Source organism: Diabrotica virgifera, chromosome 3, assembly GCF_917563875.1.
Source record: "Diabrotica virgifera virgifera chromosome 3, PGI_DIABVI_V3a".
In the NCBI taxonomy this organism is placed as follows: domain Eukaryota; kingdom Metazoa; phylum Arthropoda; class Insecta; order Coleoptera; family Chrysomelidae; genus Diabrotica; species Diabrotica virgifera.
The window spans coordinates 90,282,744-90,299,904 of record NC_065445.1 but is presented as its reverse complement, the minus strand read 5'-3'; the positions used below and the strand labels follow the sequence as shown (position 1 = coordinate 90,299,904).

The 17,161-nt window shown below is 31.9% G+C and overlaps 1 protein-coding gene across 1 annotated transcript in view; it reads left to right on the top strand.

Annotated features, from left to right (window-relative positions):
* Positions 1-17,161, top strand: part of LOC126881196 (replication protein A 70 kDa DNA-binding subunit) — an 82,976-nt gene that overhangs the window by 2,716 nt on the left and 63,099 nt on the right. Inside the window, exons 3-4 of the mRNA XM_050645300.1 lie at positions 131-403; positions 2,341-2,503. Coding sequence (XP_050501257.1) covers positions 131-403; positions 2,341-2,503 — 436 coding nt within the window. The remainder of the gene's footprint in view (positions 1-130; positions 404-2,340; positions 2,504-17,161) is intronic.

The window sequence follows — 17,161 nt, the reverse complement described above, 5'->3', positions numbered from 1 at the left end:
AAATGATACCAATATTATAGGTACATTTCTTTCATTTTATTTTTTTCCTATCTTAAAGTTTTACTTATATAAACCTGTCCATAATAATTTTTGTAGTGAAATATTATTAAATACATGCATTATATTTTAGACGAGTACTTTTAATCCTCGATATGCATGTTGTTGTCCCTGGAACTGAAGTTACAGAAAAAGTAGGCTCTCCCATTCCCCTACCAACTGATGCTGACGCAGCTAAAGGCTCTACTGCCGCTCCAGCTACAAACAATTCCATTAAGAATGTAACTGTTGCTAAACCAAACATCAGTAATGGCAATGGCACAACTGCAATGAATGCCAGTACTAATGATGATATAGCCACACATATGATCCATCCTATTTCAAGTCTCACACCTTACCAAAACAGGTAAGTGCATGAGTATACAGGGCGAGGCAGATGAACGGCCTATTAGAAATATCTTGAGAACTAAAGGGAACAGAATCATGAAAATTGGAATGAAGGAGTTTTGAAGAGTGATCTATTTAATGAAATGAAAATATTTTTGTCTATTTGCTACTTCCGGTTATACTGGAAGTTGCTTATAACTTCGTTTTTATAAATGGGACACCCTGCCTATTTTTACATTTTTGGATTCTCCTTGATTTCTTCTTTCTTAAAATATGAGGCTTTGTAATATTATACAGGGTAGTTTAAAATATAATTACGTTTTCTTATTAATTTCGTAGCAGCTTTCACACCCTGTAGAACTGTAGTAGTTTGACATCAAAAACTCTATGTTTAAATGATTTTTAATATAGTCTAATATTGTTAAAAAATATTAGTATAGATTGTTGAATTTTAGCATGTTGAAATGTTGAATTTTAGCATACAAGGTTGGTCAAAACTCAGAATGAGTTTTCTTAAATGGAACACCCTGTATTTTAGTTCTGTAATGAAATGATATTTTATAGTATTTTTTTATTTCTTAAGCATTCCCTGTACCTAACTGCTTTAATTTGTGCTTAATTGTTGATTGCACCAACAATCTTAACTACGTAAGTATTTTGATATCTCAACCGTTATTGGTAATTTTAAGGATCAGTCTAGGTTAATATGTATTTATTTGTGATTAAATATTTTCACGGCCAACCTAATAAAATTTCACATTTTTTTTTGCAATTAATGTTTGGCTTGAATCACCAATAACTCACAAATTAAAGCAGTGAGGTATAGGGAATGTTTTAAGAAATAAAAAAGTACAATAAAATATTATTTCATTACAATACTATTATACAGGGTGTTCCATTTAAGAAAACTCAGAAAATACTCATTCCGAGTTTCGACCAACCCTTTATACTAAAATTAAAAATTTAGCTACACTAACAATTCTTAACAATAAATAGTAGACTGCATTAAAAATCATTTGAACATAAGTAGAGTTTTTGATGTCAAACTACTACAATTTATTGCAGCATTCGACCGCTGTGGCATACAGTCGTCACATATACATAGCAGTTTTCATTTTGGCAGAATAGGGGAGAGGAATGGAAGTATTTCAGTTTGTTGCCAGAAGCACTTTTTTAACGTGGCACCATGGACTTTTTTAAACATTTTTTATGACAGTCAACCTGTTAAACTACCCTGTATCCTGTATAACATTACAAAACCTCATATTTTAAGAAAGAAGACATCAACGAGAATCCAGAATTGTAAAAATATACAAGGGTGTCCCATTAAAAATAAACGAGGTTAACAGGTATAACCGGAAGTAGCAAATACAGTAGAACGTCGATAATCCGGATGTCAAAAATCCGGACCGTCAATAATCCGGATTTGTATCTAGCAAAAATATCTGATTCTTTTAAAACGAATTTAGAACTTCGCTGCGAAAAAACCAACCTCTACTGCAATTCAAAAACCTTTTACACATTTTTTTAAAAGCTCAAATAGTATCTAATGTTTTTACTGTACTTACAGATGTTGCTATAAATAAATTACAATACAGTGTTTGAACATAAAAAAATGTTTTGATTAACTTTACCTCTAGACACTTGACCGTATAAGAGAAAATATGAAATTTTAAAATGTTCGTTGTATATAAATGTGTATACTGGCCTTTTTTTAGATAATTTCGATAATCCGGATAATTTGATAATCTGGATGGGGTCCGGTCCCAATTAATCCGGATTATTGACGTTCTACTGTAGATGAAAATAGTTTCATTAAATAGATCACTCTTCATAACCACTTTATTACAATTTTCATGATTCTGTTGCCTTTAGTTCTCAAGATATTTCTAATAGGCCATTTATCTGCTGTGGAAAAACTTTTATGTAACTTGAAATTTATTCAAAAATTTTTAGATGGACTATCAAAGCGAGAATTACTAATAAACCTCCAATAAGAACGTGGTCAAATTCTAGAGGGGAAGGAAAATTATTTAGTTTTGATCTGGTGGATGAAAGTGGCGAAATCCGTTGCACAGCTTTTAAAGAAATGGTTGATAAATTCTATGATTACCTGCAGGTAAATTTCAAATTCCTTTTCACAATTAATAAAATTTAAATTTGTCAAAGAGTTCATCATGTGTATCAGTTCTATGTGTTTTAACCATTTCTAAGGCTTAGTAATAGTTGTAAAATCTGGACCTCGGAGGTAAACTACACTTTGTTGACTTGGTGTTATTTTGAACAAGTTCCTTTAATCCACTTATTTTATTAGTTGGATTATACAGGTTATATATTGTCATTAAAATATGGTCATATTGTCTTTTAACGAATTATTTATTTATTTATTGTTAATAAACGGGGCAAGCACCTTGAAAAAAAATATACAATTAAGCAACATTTATAAACATTACAAACAAATACTAAATAAAATACAAAATCATAAAATAAATATGTATATGGAATTACAATTAAATTTAACACTTTAGAGATTGTTTAAATGCACTTAAGGACAAGGTAAAAATATCGGTCTCATGAGGCAACCGATTAGCATGAACAAGAAGTCTGACCACACCTATATTCACAGAATAATTAATTATTAGTAATTAGACGAAAAGGAATATGAAATAGTGTATTCTCATGAAGGACACGGGAAGGAATGTGAAAACAAACCAATTGAAGCAGTTCAGGTGAATGTATCATTCCGTTAACCAATTTATGGGATATATCAGATTTTTATTGTTTTGTTTTTGTTTTTTTTTTAATTCCACGGGACAAGCCCAATAAAGTTACAATTTTTTACAAATTTTAGAACAATTTAGTAGATACTAAATATAAGTCATATAACACATAAAGTATAATAGTTAAAAGAAATAAATTACATACAGAACAAATTAGAAACAGGCTGGTAAGGGTGGACAAAACAAAACAATCAAGAGGCAATATTAATTTGTTGCAAGTCACGTATAAATTGGTTAGGTGTGGAACTAAAATTAAGCCTCTCAGTATTTTGATTTGCTAGACGTAACATTCTAGTTATAGGTTCATGGAGGCCATAATTACATCGATGAAATGGTACATGAAAAGTGGTTTCAACTGCAATTCGAGTACTTTATGAAGGAACTTTAAAACCAACCTTAGACAATAAATAATGACTATTTGCTGTACCATTTAACAAACTATACAGAATTTTCAAATCATCATGATAACGACGTTCTTCCAGGGTGTTCATATTTATATATGCTCTAATTTCTTCATAACTGTAAAACCTGTTACTCCCATTAATAGTTCTAATTTTAAATCCCAAAAACCTAAGGAATTTATTTTGAACTCTGACCAAATACTACAACAGTATCCCAAGTGAGGTCTAACAAGAGAACAGTATAACAATTTTAGGGTATTGGGACTTTTAAAATCATAACAGTTTCGTTTCATGAAGCCAAGCATCTGTAATGCCTTTGAAATAATAGAATCATTATGATCTGCGAATTTTAGCAATTTGTCAAACAGTATTCCAAGATCTCTTATTGTATTAACACAATCTAGTGGTGTGTTATCAAGTTTATACAGTAGAACCCCGCAAATCCGAACTAATTGGGGGGACAGCCTGTTCGGATTCCGAAAAGTTCGGATTATCCGAAAGTTAGCCTTAACTAGTAGTTCAAAGCTTTCATTGTGATTTTGAGTAGCCAAACGTTCTCGCAAGAGTGTGGACAATATTTTTGGACTCAAGTTGACTACGAGAGAACCAAAGTAAGTTTGTGTTTAACCTTTATAAACATTTTATAAATCTATATATTAAAGTATAATATTTATTTTTAAGAAATTTTAAATGTCAAAGTCCTAGTAATCCTACATTGTCCAATTTTCTGGCTTTACTCTGTATAATAAACATGTTTTTAAGTTTTTGTCTTGAATTTTTAAATTTTTTTCACTTTCCGTTGGTTCGGATTTGCCGAAAGTTCGGATTCGCGGGGTTCGGATTTACGGGGTTCTACTGTATTCAAACGGAATATACGTTTCACCTTGATAAAAACTAATTTTATGGCACTTTTTGACATTTAGTTCCATTTCATTTTCTTTACACCAACCCTGTATTTTATTTAACAGGTTGACTGCCCATATATAAATAAAAAAAATTGGCCCATATGCCAAGCACATATTAGTCAAGGGCATAGCGGGCGTATACGCCCGCCGGGGAATATTGGGGGAATTAGGTAGCAGGCATATATGCCCGCCGTGGCAGTCAACCTGTTAATTGAAATTGCAGATTTTCGGAATCGTCAAGACTAAATATTTTTGAAAAGATTTTTAAATCATCCGCAAACAAAAGCTTACCACAGTTTATATCTGCAATATCATTTCGCCTGGTGAGAACAATAGTGACGAAACTTCAAAATGAACATTTAGAGATTTGAAGTTTTGATAAAACTGCTACAGTATAACTGACTTAGGGTCGATTTCTCATACCTGCGGTAATCTATGGTTCAGTTGAACCAGGTTCACCGGTGATCTTCGGTTTTGTTTGGAATGCATTTCTCATTGCACATTCATGTCAGCGCTCGTTCTACAGCTTTCGAGAAATGCCAATAGATGGCAAAAGGTAAAAAACTGTCGCCATTTTGAACTACCTTTTTTATGCTGTTTTTGAATAAAGTTAAATTTAAGTATTTATAGTCAAATAGTAATTTTAATAATTATATATAAATATTATAAAAACAAAATTAATGTTATTGTTTATCGTTAGGCTTAATATAATAAAATAGGATATATTTATATTATGACAGCGTTTCGTGTTAATACAATGTATGCGTAGTCCACGAAATCATCTGAACTGAGTTCTGAATTTCTGTGAATCTTTGAACGGCCAAATTTCACTGTTCAAGCATCGTTTAAGTTTAAACTGCCATCAGTTGAACGTGCAAATTCAGAAAGACGATTTTGACTTTAAACTGACGTTTACTAGAAGTTCAGGTTAAACTGGAGTTGAACTCGATATGAGAAATTGGCAGACAGACAGACAGACAGAAAATTTATTGTTTTTAAAAATGAGTTTACATTTATAAAACACAAAGTGGTATAGTACAAACACAGTACAAGATACATTAAAATACTAACTATAAAATAACATTTACAATATTATTTTCTCTTGGATTTACTTGACTAAAAAAGAGTCTGGTCTATCTTCTCCCGTTGGCAGACCTGTATTGTGATGCTCACGATCTAAAAATCTTCTTCCTAACCTAAAGTTAAATCGTTCAATGCCAATTTTTTTCGGCCAAAAAGCAAGATTGTAAATTTCTTCCCTTAAGTCAGGTAGTACACCTATCATGAAACATTGATTATCCCTTCTTTTCTGGGTTGGTAACAATTTTACTTGTATATCCTCGCAGTTTGTCTTAGTTATTATGAAACTCTTAATGTGGTCCGCATTTACACTATCCGGAACTTTTGAGATGAATAGCCACAATTTTTTGTCTGGTTTTTCGGATTTTCCATGGAAATCCTTATCACCAATTCCAGTTCCCATTATTTTCTTGCGTCTTTTTGTCACAATCTGATATCCTTCATCGTTCGTATTATTCTCTGAACTCCCCATTGTGATATGATTAAGATTCATTTTTGTGCTTTCCTCATTTTCGACAGTTAAATTTGTAATGTAGTCACATGTCTGTTTGGTTTGAATATCCATTAATTGTGCATTTAATTCGTTTGTAGTAATTTTTGAATTGCCCTGTATATTAGAATTCCTTTCAACATGTTTGGTGTTTTTATTATTAAAATTTTTATTTGAGTCAGTTTCATTGTTTGTTTTGTATTTAGAATTCGTTGACTGGACACTGGCCGTCTTATCTTCATTACCTTGAGTTTTTATTAAACCTTCATTAGCAGTTGTGTTGGGTTTTTGTGAGATTTTGGTTCTGGTTATTTCTGATTTCAATAAATTTAATTTTTCTAGCAAATGTTCATTATTTGATTTTAATAGATTATTGTTATCTAATAATAAATTGTACTTGTCATCTTTTTCAGCTAACAGCCTTTTTAACCACTGATTTTCTATCGCTATGGCACTAAATGATTCGATGGGTTGTCCATCACTATTTTGGCAACAGATTACACGCGAATCCACCATCTTGAAGAATTTCACTTTGTTTTTCACAGCACATAAGATATGATAACTATTTCCACATACTATACAAATGAGTGTTTTATTAGGCTTCGTTTGACAACATTTAAATGTATTCTCTTCAAAATCTACCTCTTTTACTATAGAGAGAGGTGACGGCACATTTTTACTTTCCGCCATCTTGGATAGGTAATCATTTTGCAGAATTTTTCTAATAATATGCTTTCTAGATATGTAAACCAATTAGTAGAAGTAATTTTATTTGAAGAAAAGATGGATATTGTATTTATTTTTGATTTTTTTTCTGCGTTACGCCATTATTGCATTATCGAGGATGTTTAATTTGATGTTTCGCCACTATACTTTACTACTACTATACTACAACAGTTTAGTTTCTCTTTTAAATAATTAAAAAATTTACTTTTAAAAATAAATTAAACGCATCAAATAAAATATTTTATTGTACACACCAGTTATTCGCAAAATGAAACTAAAGTACAATAGAAAAATAACAAAATAAGATCTTAAGTAATAATTATGAAAACGATAAACATGATAAAAGATAAAAAGTAAGCAAAAGAACTATGAATAGTAAAATTAAATTCATCATTTCACTCAAGTATGTTTCGTATTTCAAACTACTAAAGAAATGATTGTGGGTAGAAGGAATTGATTTATTTTGTAAGACATCTTTTTAGAAATGAATATTGGTTCTCGATAGTGTGGAATTAAACAATACTGATCCAAAGTGGATAGATGCTTTCTTGATTTGCTATTTCTAAGTACCTAAGAACGATTGAAACTGAGTTTCTCTGTAAGAAGATTTATAAAAAAAACACAAAAGCAAAAACGACCACACAGACAAAAGTGCTCATTCGCCACTATTGCACATTGTACTACTATCTTTAATAAAATATCTAATATTTCAAATACATACAAGCACGGCGTAATTACAGATTCGCCAGTGTTGATATAAAGTTTGGTGTGCTTTCGTCGTTAATGCATCAAAATATTTGACAAATTCACAATACCATAAATACCTCTAGTAATAAGGAAATTAAATAATTGTTAGCCGATATTGCACATAAAAGAGGGCATATTTAGATGTCGATTGATGGACTTAACTCAAAAACGTTGATTTTCTTGTTTCGCCACTATTGTTCTCACTAGGCGATTTATAAATATAATAAATAATAGCGGACCCAGATGTGAACCCTGAGGGACACCAAAATTGACAACTACATCCTGAGATAGACAATCCTGGATCCTTACTGCTTGGCGCCTTCCTATTAGGTAGCTTTCCAGCCATTCAAGCAGTTCCCCATTTACTCCAGCAGCTTCTAATTTAGACAATAGGATGTTATGATTTACCCTGTCAAATGCCTTGGAGAAGTCTGTATAAATAGAATCAATTTATTTATTTATTTATTTATTTATATACGGGATTACCCCCATTACAACACATACAGTATAAAATCAATCTCTGTAATATCTACTAAACTAGAGTAAAATAAATCTTAATTACATACTTATTAAACAAAAACGAAATATTAATAGTTATCCATTAACATATTACATCTATTACACAAATCAGTTCAAATAAACAAAAAGTACCTGTCAAGCTCTTTTAATCCGATTCTTAAAACCAGCCAAGGAGACACCAAACATTTCCAAGTTATTCTTGTTTATAATTTTTAGTGTTCGCTCAATGGGCGAATGCATACCATAGTTTGTCCGATGAAAAGGTATATAAAACAAATCAACATGTCTGAAACTTCTGGAGGGAACATATAAATTAATAGATTGGAGAAGTTCAGCACAACAAATTAAACCATTTATTAATTTAAACACAAATACCAAATCAGAGTTATCTCGTCGAGTTTTTAATAAATTCATGTTGAGTGTTTTTAAAATATAGGTATAATCATGATTAGTAATGCGTATGTTTAATTTGTATGCACAATATCTCAAAAATTTATTCTGCAATCTCTCCAACGTAGTAGAATGAGCTTGGTATTGTGGAGACCATACAATAGATGCATATTCCACTTTAGATACAACCAAAGCATAATATACCGTTCTTAAAGCCCCTACAGATAGTCTCAGACAGTTACGAATGATAAAGCCCAAAGATTTTGATGCATTTACTGTTACACTATTTATATGTTGCACAAAACGCAACTGCTCATCAAATGTGACTCCTAAGTCTTTTATTGTTTTAACATAAGACAATTCATTTTCATTAATTGTGTAAGAAGTATCATATTTTTTATTACCTCTAAAAAAGCTTATATAACAGCATTTAGCAACATTTAAATGCAAAATATTATTCTCACACCAAATACTCAACCGGTCTAAATCTTCTTGAATTAATATTACATCAACATTTGAATCTACGGATTTAAATAATTTCAAATCATCTGCAAATTTCAGGAAATCGCAATTTCTAAAACATTCTGATATATCGTTCACAAATATATTAAATAACAAAGGTGAACAGTGAGCTCCTTGGGGTACTCCTGATGTCACATGAATTATATTTGAATTAAAACAACCTACTCTCACCTGCTGTGTGCGATCTCTTAAAAAGCTATTGAACCATTGTAAGGATTGATGACTGAAGCCAAAAGCATTTAATTTTCCCAATAAGATGTTATGATCTACTCTGTCAAATGCCTTGGAGAAGTCAGTATAAGTAGTATCCATCTGACTTTTATTCTCCAACGCGTTTAATATTTTTTGTTCAAAGAGTACTAAATTTGTTACCGTTGATTTATTCTGAGAAAATCCATGTTGATTGTGTATTAGACGCTCTTTACAATAAAATTTTAATTGATCGTGCAATAGTCTATCAAAAAGTTTTGGTATAGAGGATTGTTTACAAACGCTTCGATAATTTGTTATGTCTTGTTTATTACCTGATTTAAAAATTGGGCAGATATAAGAGTGCTTCCATAAAGTTGGGAAAACAGATGTCTTTAATGATGACTCAAAAAGAAGATATAAAGGATTAGTTAGTGAATATATACAGTTCTTTAGAAAGTAATCAGGAATACCATCTGGACCACTGCTTAACTTATTGGGTAGGGATAAAATGTTGTTGAAAATATCTTTCACTGATATTGAAAAATTAGGTATAAAAAGATTGTTGTTTCCCTTTACTTCCAAGTTATTAATATTTGATTGTGGCAAATAAACTGTTGAAAAAAATTGACGGAAACAGTTTGCAATCTGTTGTCCGTTTGTTGCTATAGCATTACCATAGTACATACTGTTTGGTAAATCATTTGATGCTCTCTTACTGTTTACAAACTGCCAAAAGTACTTAGGATTACTACGTAAATTATGATTTACTTGATTCAGATAAGTGTTATAACATTGATTTGATAGATCCTTACACAATCTCCTAAGTTCTGAAAAAATCACATAATCCTCTTGATTACAGGAAGCTAAATAATTTTTATGAGCAATTTTTTTCTGTACGACTAAATAACGCAAGTTGGCATCAAACCATTTTGGATAACTAGAAGTTCTAAATCTTTTCACCGGTACAAACAATGATAGTGACATATTAAGTATGTTGTAAAATTCTGTTAAAGCATCATCAACATTTGACAAATTCAAATGGTCTTCCCAAGGTATCATTGAAAGATAGTTATTGAGACCTTCATAGTCTGCATTTACAAAATCATGATAAAATTCAGTATATTCTAATGACTTACCTCGACGTTCACACAAACTAATATTGTAAGTGTAACTTATGTGATGATAACTATTTTTAAAAATCGGATCTGAAGCTTTTGCTACTTGTAAATCACAAACATTTGTAAATATTAAGTCTAAAAACACATTTCTTTCATTTGGAATGTTAATCATCTGGAAAAAATTCAAGTACCCATAAATCTCAGCTAAGTACAATGCATGTGAACCCTGAGGACAATTCACCAAGACACCTGATTCATTGTTATCCCATGAAGCTTCCGGAAGGTTGAAGTCTCCGAATATATATGTCTTATGATGATTATACCTTTGGGATATATCTTCGACTGATAAACAGTGTTGTTCATATATTTGTTCTACGGATTTTGGTGGAATATATACCCCTCCAATTATAAAATTTTCTTTACCAAATGAGCATAAAAGAAAAAGTTGTTCAATAGATTTGTACAAGGGTTTCAGCACAGTTACCTTAATGTAGTCTTTAACAACAATCAAAATACCTCCTCCTCTTGACTTATAACTATTATCACGATCACATCTAAAAGTTCTATATGAAGGTATTTTAATTTCACTATCTAAAATATCCTCGTGTAACCAACTTTCAACAAATATAAAAATGTCATAATCAGAACATAAAATAGAACTAATCAGATCTTGAATTTTTGTACGAAGTCCTCCGACGTTCTGACAATAAACTTGTAATGGGGATGAGATTAGTTTTTTCCTTCTTTCTTGAATGATTCAATTTTTGGTACACCATTTCTGTACTTTATGGCAATGTCTTTTTCGCCTTTATTTTGTCTGTCTTTTAATTCTTTCCAAGCTTTACTGAACATATCCCTTTGCATATTTGTTTGATCACTATTTATTTTGATTGTTGAGTTCTGTAGTCTTTTCTTATTCCTTAAAATGTCCTTAACAACACCATTATTGGAAAAAATAGCTCTAAGTGGACGAGATTTACTACCCGTGTTCTTTCCTACTCGAACAACCTTCACTAAATCCTCCAACGCTTCATCTTTTCCCATTTGTTTCATAATTTCCTCGACTTTGGCTTTGTCTTGTTTTATCCTATCTTCAATATTCTCAGAATTCAATTCGGGAACATTAAATAACATAATATTGTTAGATTTTACAATTCTATCATTTATTTCTATGAACATTTCCTCAAATGGCAAACCTGGCGCATTGGAGTTGCATTTCAGTTCATCAATAGTCTTCCTTAGATCACAAATCTGATTATCCTTTTCGTGTAAGGATTTTTCATTGGCACACTTAAGTTTCTCTACCTCAATCTTTAGATCTTCAACCATAGACTTCAAAATTGGTACTAACAGTAAACCTTGCTCACAATCCTCACAGAAATATTTTAATTTCCTAGTATCTGCTGCCAATTGAAGACATCTTACTTCTGTAGCTGTTATACTGGCACAATTAATATGTATAGCCCTCTTACATCCATCACACTTGAAAGAAGTCTTATCCTCTGCAGCATCTTTCTTGCATAACAAGCATTTGCCCATATTTGAATATTCAACAATACCTATGTCAAAAATAAACCCTTTAATAAAGATAGTAAGTCACTTCACTGGTATATGGTAATTACTTATATATCACTATCAATTTGTCCTAATTGCTTCAAGTTTTTGTTTAAAAAAGAAAAACTAAAGGTACAAACTTTGCATTGCAATTATTGCAATTTACAGACAAACAAATTGTTTTTCCAAAAAAGAAAGATGATCTTCAAATTCCTTGTACTAATTCAGCTTGTTTGATATAACTTTAATAATTAATTGTTGATATTTACTTGTAAAACAACAGTTTTTTAGGATCAATTGCTAATTACATCCATCGAGGTTGATTTCTAATTTTAAACTGATTTAAATTTGATACCCACCCTCCAAAGCACTTGACAACGCATCCAAATAGCAAACAAGATTTAATTCCGATGATTTGTGTTTCTGAAAACCATATTGCTTATCTACTGGAAACAATTTGAAACATACCGAGAGGCAGTCCGACACTAAGCTTTCAAATAACTTAGGAATAGTACTTAATATAGAAATTGGTCTGTAATTTGTAATGTTTGATCTACTACCAGCTTTATGTATTGGCGTTAAAAAACTTAATGTCCAAGGATCAGGAAAGTAACCAGTATACAAAGAAGAATTAAAAATTTTCCACAATGGTCTTGCCAAAATAAAACTGCATTTCTTTAAAACTATAGGAGGTATTTTGTTAGGACCAGGACCTCTGTTCACATCTAACGTGATCATTTTTTCATATACTTGAGATATTGTAATATTACAGGAATGAATTGTTATATTGGTGGTGGGAGGTAAAACACGTTTACTGATGGCTTTCTCAGAATAAACTGATGAGAAATATAATGCAAAAGCATTTGCAATATCACTTGGAGTTGTAAAGTGATATTGTTCGAAGACATTTCATTTGGTAAACCTGTCCTCGTTCGTTTAGAATTTATGAATGACCAAAACGATTTAATGTTACTATGAATGCTGATGGATTGCCTCCCAGCTTTCTCATAAACTGTTGTTTCATATTATTCAAACCTCTTTTTCACATCTTTAATCTATCCTTAAATGAGGGTGAATTTCCAGAATGTTGGAAAAATAGCTTTTTAACACCTATTTATAAAGCGGGAGATAACTCATTGGTGAATAATTACAGGCCCATTAGTATAATTAGTGTAATACCAAAGGTATTTGAACAGCTAGTAGACCAACAATTTGGATTTCGGAATAGCAGATCAACCGAATGACTAGTGTTTGTGGATTTCCTGAGGAAGGCCTTGGAGAGGGGCTGTAGGGTACATGCACTGTACACCGATTTCTCCAAGGCCTTCGATCGGGTCGACCATAGTATTTTAATATTTAAACTTAAACAAATGGGTGTTAATGGTCCACTTCTTGAGTGGCTGAGAACATACTTGATTGACAGAGTTCAGATGGTGCATATCAGGGATTTTGTTTCCAGTGAGATTAAGGTTCATTCAGGAGTACCTCAGGGTTCCCATTTGGGGCCCCTGTTATTTATCATATTCATCAATGATATACACCACTGCTTCCGGCACAGTTCACCTCTTCTTTTTGCAGATGATCTAAAGTTCTATACAATTATCAACAATACAGAAGATTGTATTAATCTTCAACATGATCTTGATTGGTTGAGTAAGTGGTGTATGTTGAATTCCATGGCCCTGAATGCATCCAAGTGTCATCCTATTTCTTTTGGACGATCGAGAGACCCAATAAAATATAATTATAATATACAGAATATTCCTGTTGACTGGGTTACTGAAATTCGTGATTTGGGAGTTAACTTAGACTGTAAACTTTTAACTTTTATTTGAATCACATTATACGTCAAAAATTCCAAATCTTTACAAATGCTTGGTTTTATAAAAAGATGCACTAGAGACTTTCAGAATATTGAAGCAATTAAACTACTATATTGTTCTTTACTTAGACCTCATCTAGAGGCATCACCCAGAGTATTGTTCTTGTGTATGGTCTCCATCTTATAATATTTACATATCAAAAATCGAGACAGTCCAACACAAGTTCTTAAGGTACGTAGCATATAAACTGGGTATACCTTTTGAGTTAAATCATGTAAATTATCATCAAATTGAAACTCAATTGGGTATTCTCTCATTGCGTGACCGACGAGTAATTAAAGATGCAAGCATGCTTTATGGCATAATTAATTCAACAGTTTTGTGTCCTCAGCTACTTGAGCAGGTTGGTCTCCATGTACCTCTCCGTAGAACTCGAACCAAACATTCTATGTTCCTATTCATAGAACCAACTATGCTTATAACACCTTTTTATCTCAAGCCTTTTTTTATCTCAAATATTCACCCTGATCTAGATTTCTTTGCACCGAAGTCCGAATTCATTTCAGGCCTCAGGCGTATGTTTGTTTGAGTAGTTGTGGAATAGGTAGTCATCATTGTGATATGTAAATCTGTTTGTGATATTTACTATTTTATTGTATTTTAATTATTGACACACGTATTATGTATATTGGAATATATTATAAACTTGTAATCTTATTGGGCTGCAGCCCGTTGAAAATAAATAAATGAAAATAAATAAATAAATGAATGGAATTCTCAGTTTTTTGTATAAATTATGACAAGTTTTTGTTAGAGCTTTACATTTACTTCTAAGGCTCGAGAATGCATTATAATCATTTAGAGAAGAACTAACTTTAAATTTTAAATGTGATAACTTTTTTTCAATTACTAATTTCTTTAGTTCCGGCGAGAACCATTGTGGAAACTTTTTTGTTGACATCATTTTTTTTGGCACAAAAATTTCAAAAGCACAGTACGTGACTTCGTAGAATCTATTTAACATTTTATCTATACTTTGATTTTCAAAAATTTGATCCCAGTTAACACAAGAAAGGTAATCATTCAAGGCATTAAAATTAGTGTTATTAAAATCCAAATAGTAAGAGCTGTTCTGGTTTGTTGAGCAGTTATTACTACAATGAAAATCTTTTATGGCAATGTTCAAGGCAGGGTGATGCCTATCTATGGAACTAATTCCTCATCAGAAGCTACAACTTGAATAGAACTGTCGTTAGCAAATATCAAGTCCAATAAAACCCCACGAAAATTGGATATTGTGTTGATTTGAAATAAATTGTGAAAATTACATAGATTTGACAATATCCAAGCAGATTGAGTTTCATTAGGAGTACAATATTGACTAAAAGTAACATTGGAAGACAGTTTATTAACATCCTAAGTGCAGTAAACTTTGTTGCAAACACAGGCTAAACACAGTTACTCGAAATAACATAGTGTAGTTTACCTCCGAGGTCCAGAAATATTTCTAAGGGCTGATTTATGTTAGAACGGGGCGTGCATGACTAGTTTGGCCTAGGCCAAACTAGTTTGGCCTGAAGTGTGTGTATTTATATCAGGATAAACTAGTTTGGCCTACGCGCGATAGGACAAACTAGTTTGGCCTACGCGCGATAGGACAAACTAGTTTGGCCTATGCCATATTAGTTTATCCTAACGCGCTTAGGACAAACTAGTTTAGCCTAGGCCAAACTAGTTTGTTCTGAAATCGGGTTTGGCCGGTAACATATACATATATACCTACACATACAGTAGAACCCAGATATACATTTAAAACGTGTAACAAGGGCGAACTCAAAAATCCCAGTTTCGAGAAAATCACAATTTTAAAGTTGTTGAACTTAGCGAACTTGACAAATTTGATTCATAAATGCAATAAGTGAAGATAGTAAATGAAGACCTAGGGGGAATAACAAGGAATGTCACTCAAAGTTGAATTTGAGAAAATTGGTTTAATTCGGACATTTCTGGTTCTTAGCAAGTATAATAATACGCTTCTTATTAACTAGGGATAACTTGTGCATCACAAACTTTGCTAGTTTCTCCGTCCGATGACATTATTTTATCTCACAATACAACACTGAAAACTTTTGTTTTCTATACTTCTACAAAATTAATTATTTACAACTATGTGACTACAGCTGTTTCGGCAGAGTGCCTTTCTCAAGTGATATAATTTACAATGTGTTTGCCTTTTTAAGTCTCTAACTGAAGAGGTTGAGGAGTGGGGAGCTGTTTGTCTCGAGTTGGTCATTCAGAATTATATCTGTATTTTTCAGTTTATTAATTTCCATAGATTCTAAAAAAGATAGCTTAAGGCCTTTATTTTGGATATGCAGAATTTGAAACTCTTCATTGAAAGAATGATTATGATCTAGAAGGTGAAGTGCGTATGTAGAAGTGTCTGTTTTTCTATTGTTGAAATCTCTTTTGTGTTCTGTTATCCGTTTGTCAAAAGTTCTGCCAGTTTGACTGATGTACGTTTTCGGACAGTCACCACAAGTTAGTTTGTACACACCACTCTGTAGTTGCTTTCTCTTTCGGCTTTTATTGTTCTTAATATATTTGCTTAAGTTGTTGTTAGTTCTGAAAGCTGGTATATTATTCCTTTCTTTTTTATGTATCTGGCTATTTTTGTTGTTATCTTGCCAGTATACGTGAGAGAGCAGAAGGTACTGGGTTCTTTCTGTGGTGGTGGGTACACTAATTTCAGGGCTTTCTTATGGAGTTTTTGATTTAAAATTTTGTTAACTGTTTGTTTGTTGTAGCCGTTGTTTACTGCTATTTGTTTAATGATGTTTAGTTCTATCTCGAAGTTATTTTTTGTCATGGGAATTTCTGTCAGTCTATGTATCATGCTATGGTAGGCTGCTAATTTGTGTTGTGTAGGATGGGATGATGAATTGTGTATAGTTGTGTCAGTATGGGTAGGTTTATGATATACGGAGAACTCATGTTTGTTGTGTAGTCTGGTAATCGTTACATCTAGAAAGTTTATGGAATTATTCTGTTCTGTTTCTATTGTAAACTCAATATTACTATGAAGTGAATTAATGTATGATAGAAATTGGTCAAGTTGTCTGTTAGTTCCTGTAAAGCATACTAGTATATCATCCACGTATCTCCACCAATATAAGAACTGTTTAAATACGGGATGTTTAGAAATTGTTGTTTCAAGTTGGTTCATAAATATATCTGATAGTAATGGGCTTAGAGGATTACCCATAATAAGTCCTGCACTGTTGTTTGTGTATATTTGATTATTGAATTCAAAATAGTCTTGATTTATGCAAATTTCAAGGAGGTGTAAAATTTCAGATGCAATGATCGGATTTGTACTATTGTGGTCTAAAAGATTTTTAACTAAAACAAAACAGAAACCTCCTACAGAAACTTTTGTTTTAGTTAAAAATCTTTTAGACCATAATAGTACAAATCCGATCATTGCATCTGAAATTTTACACCTCCTTGAAATTTGCATAAATCAGACT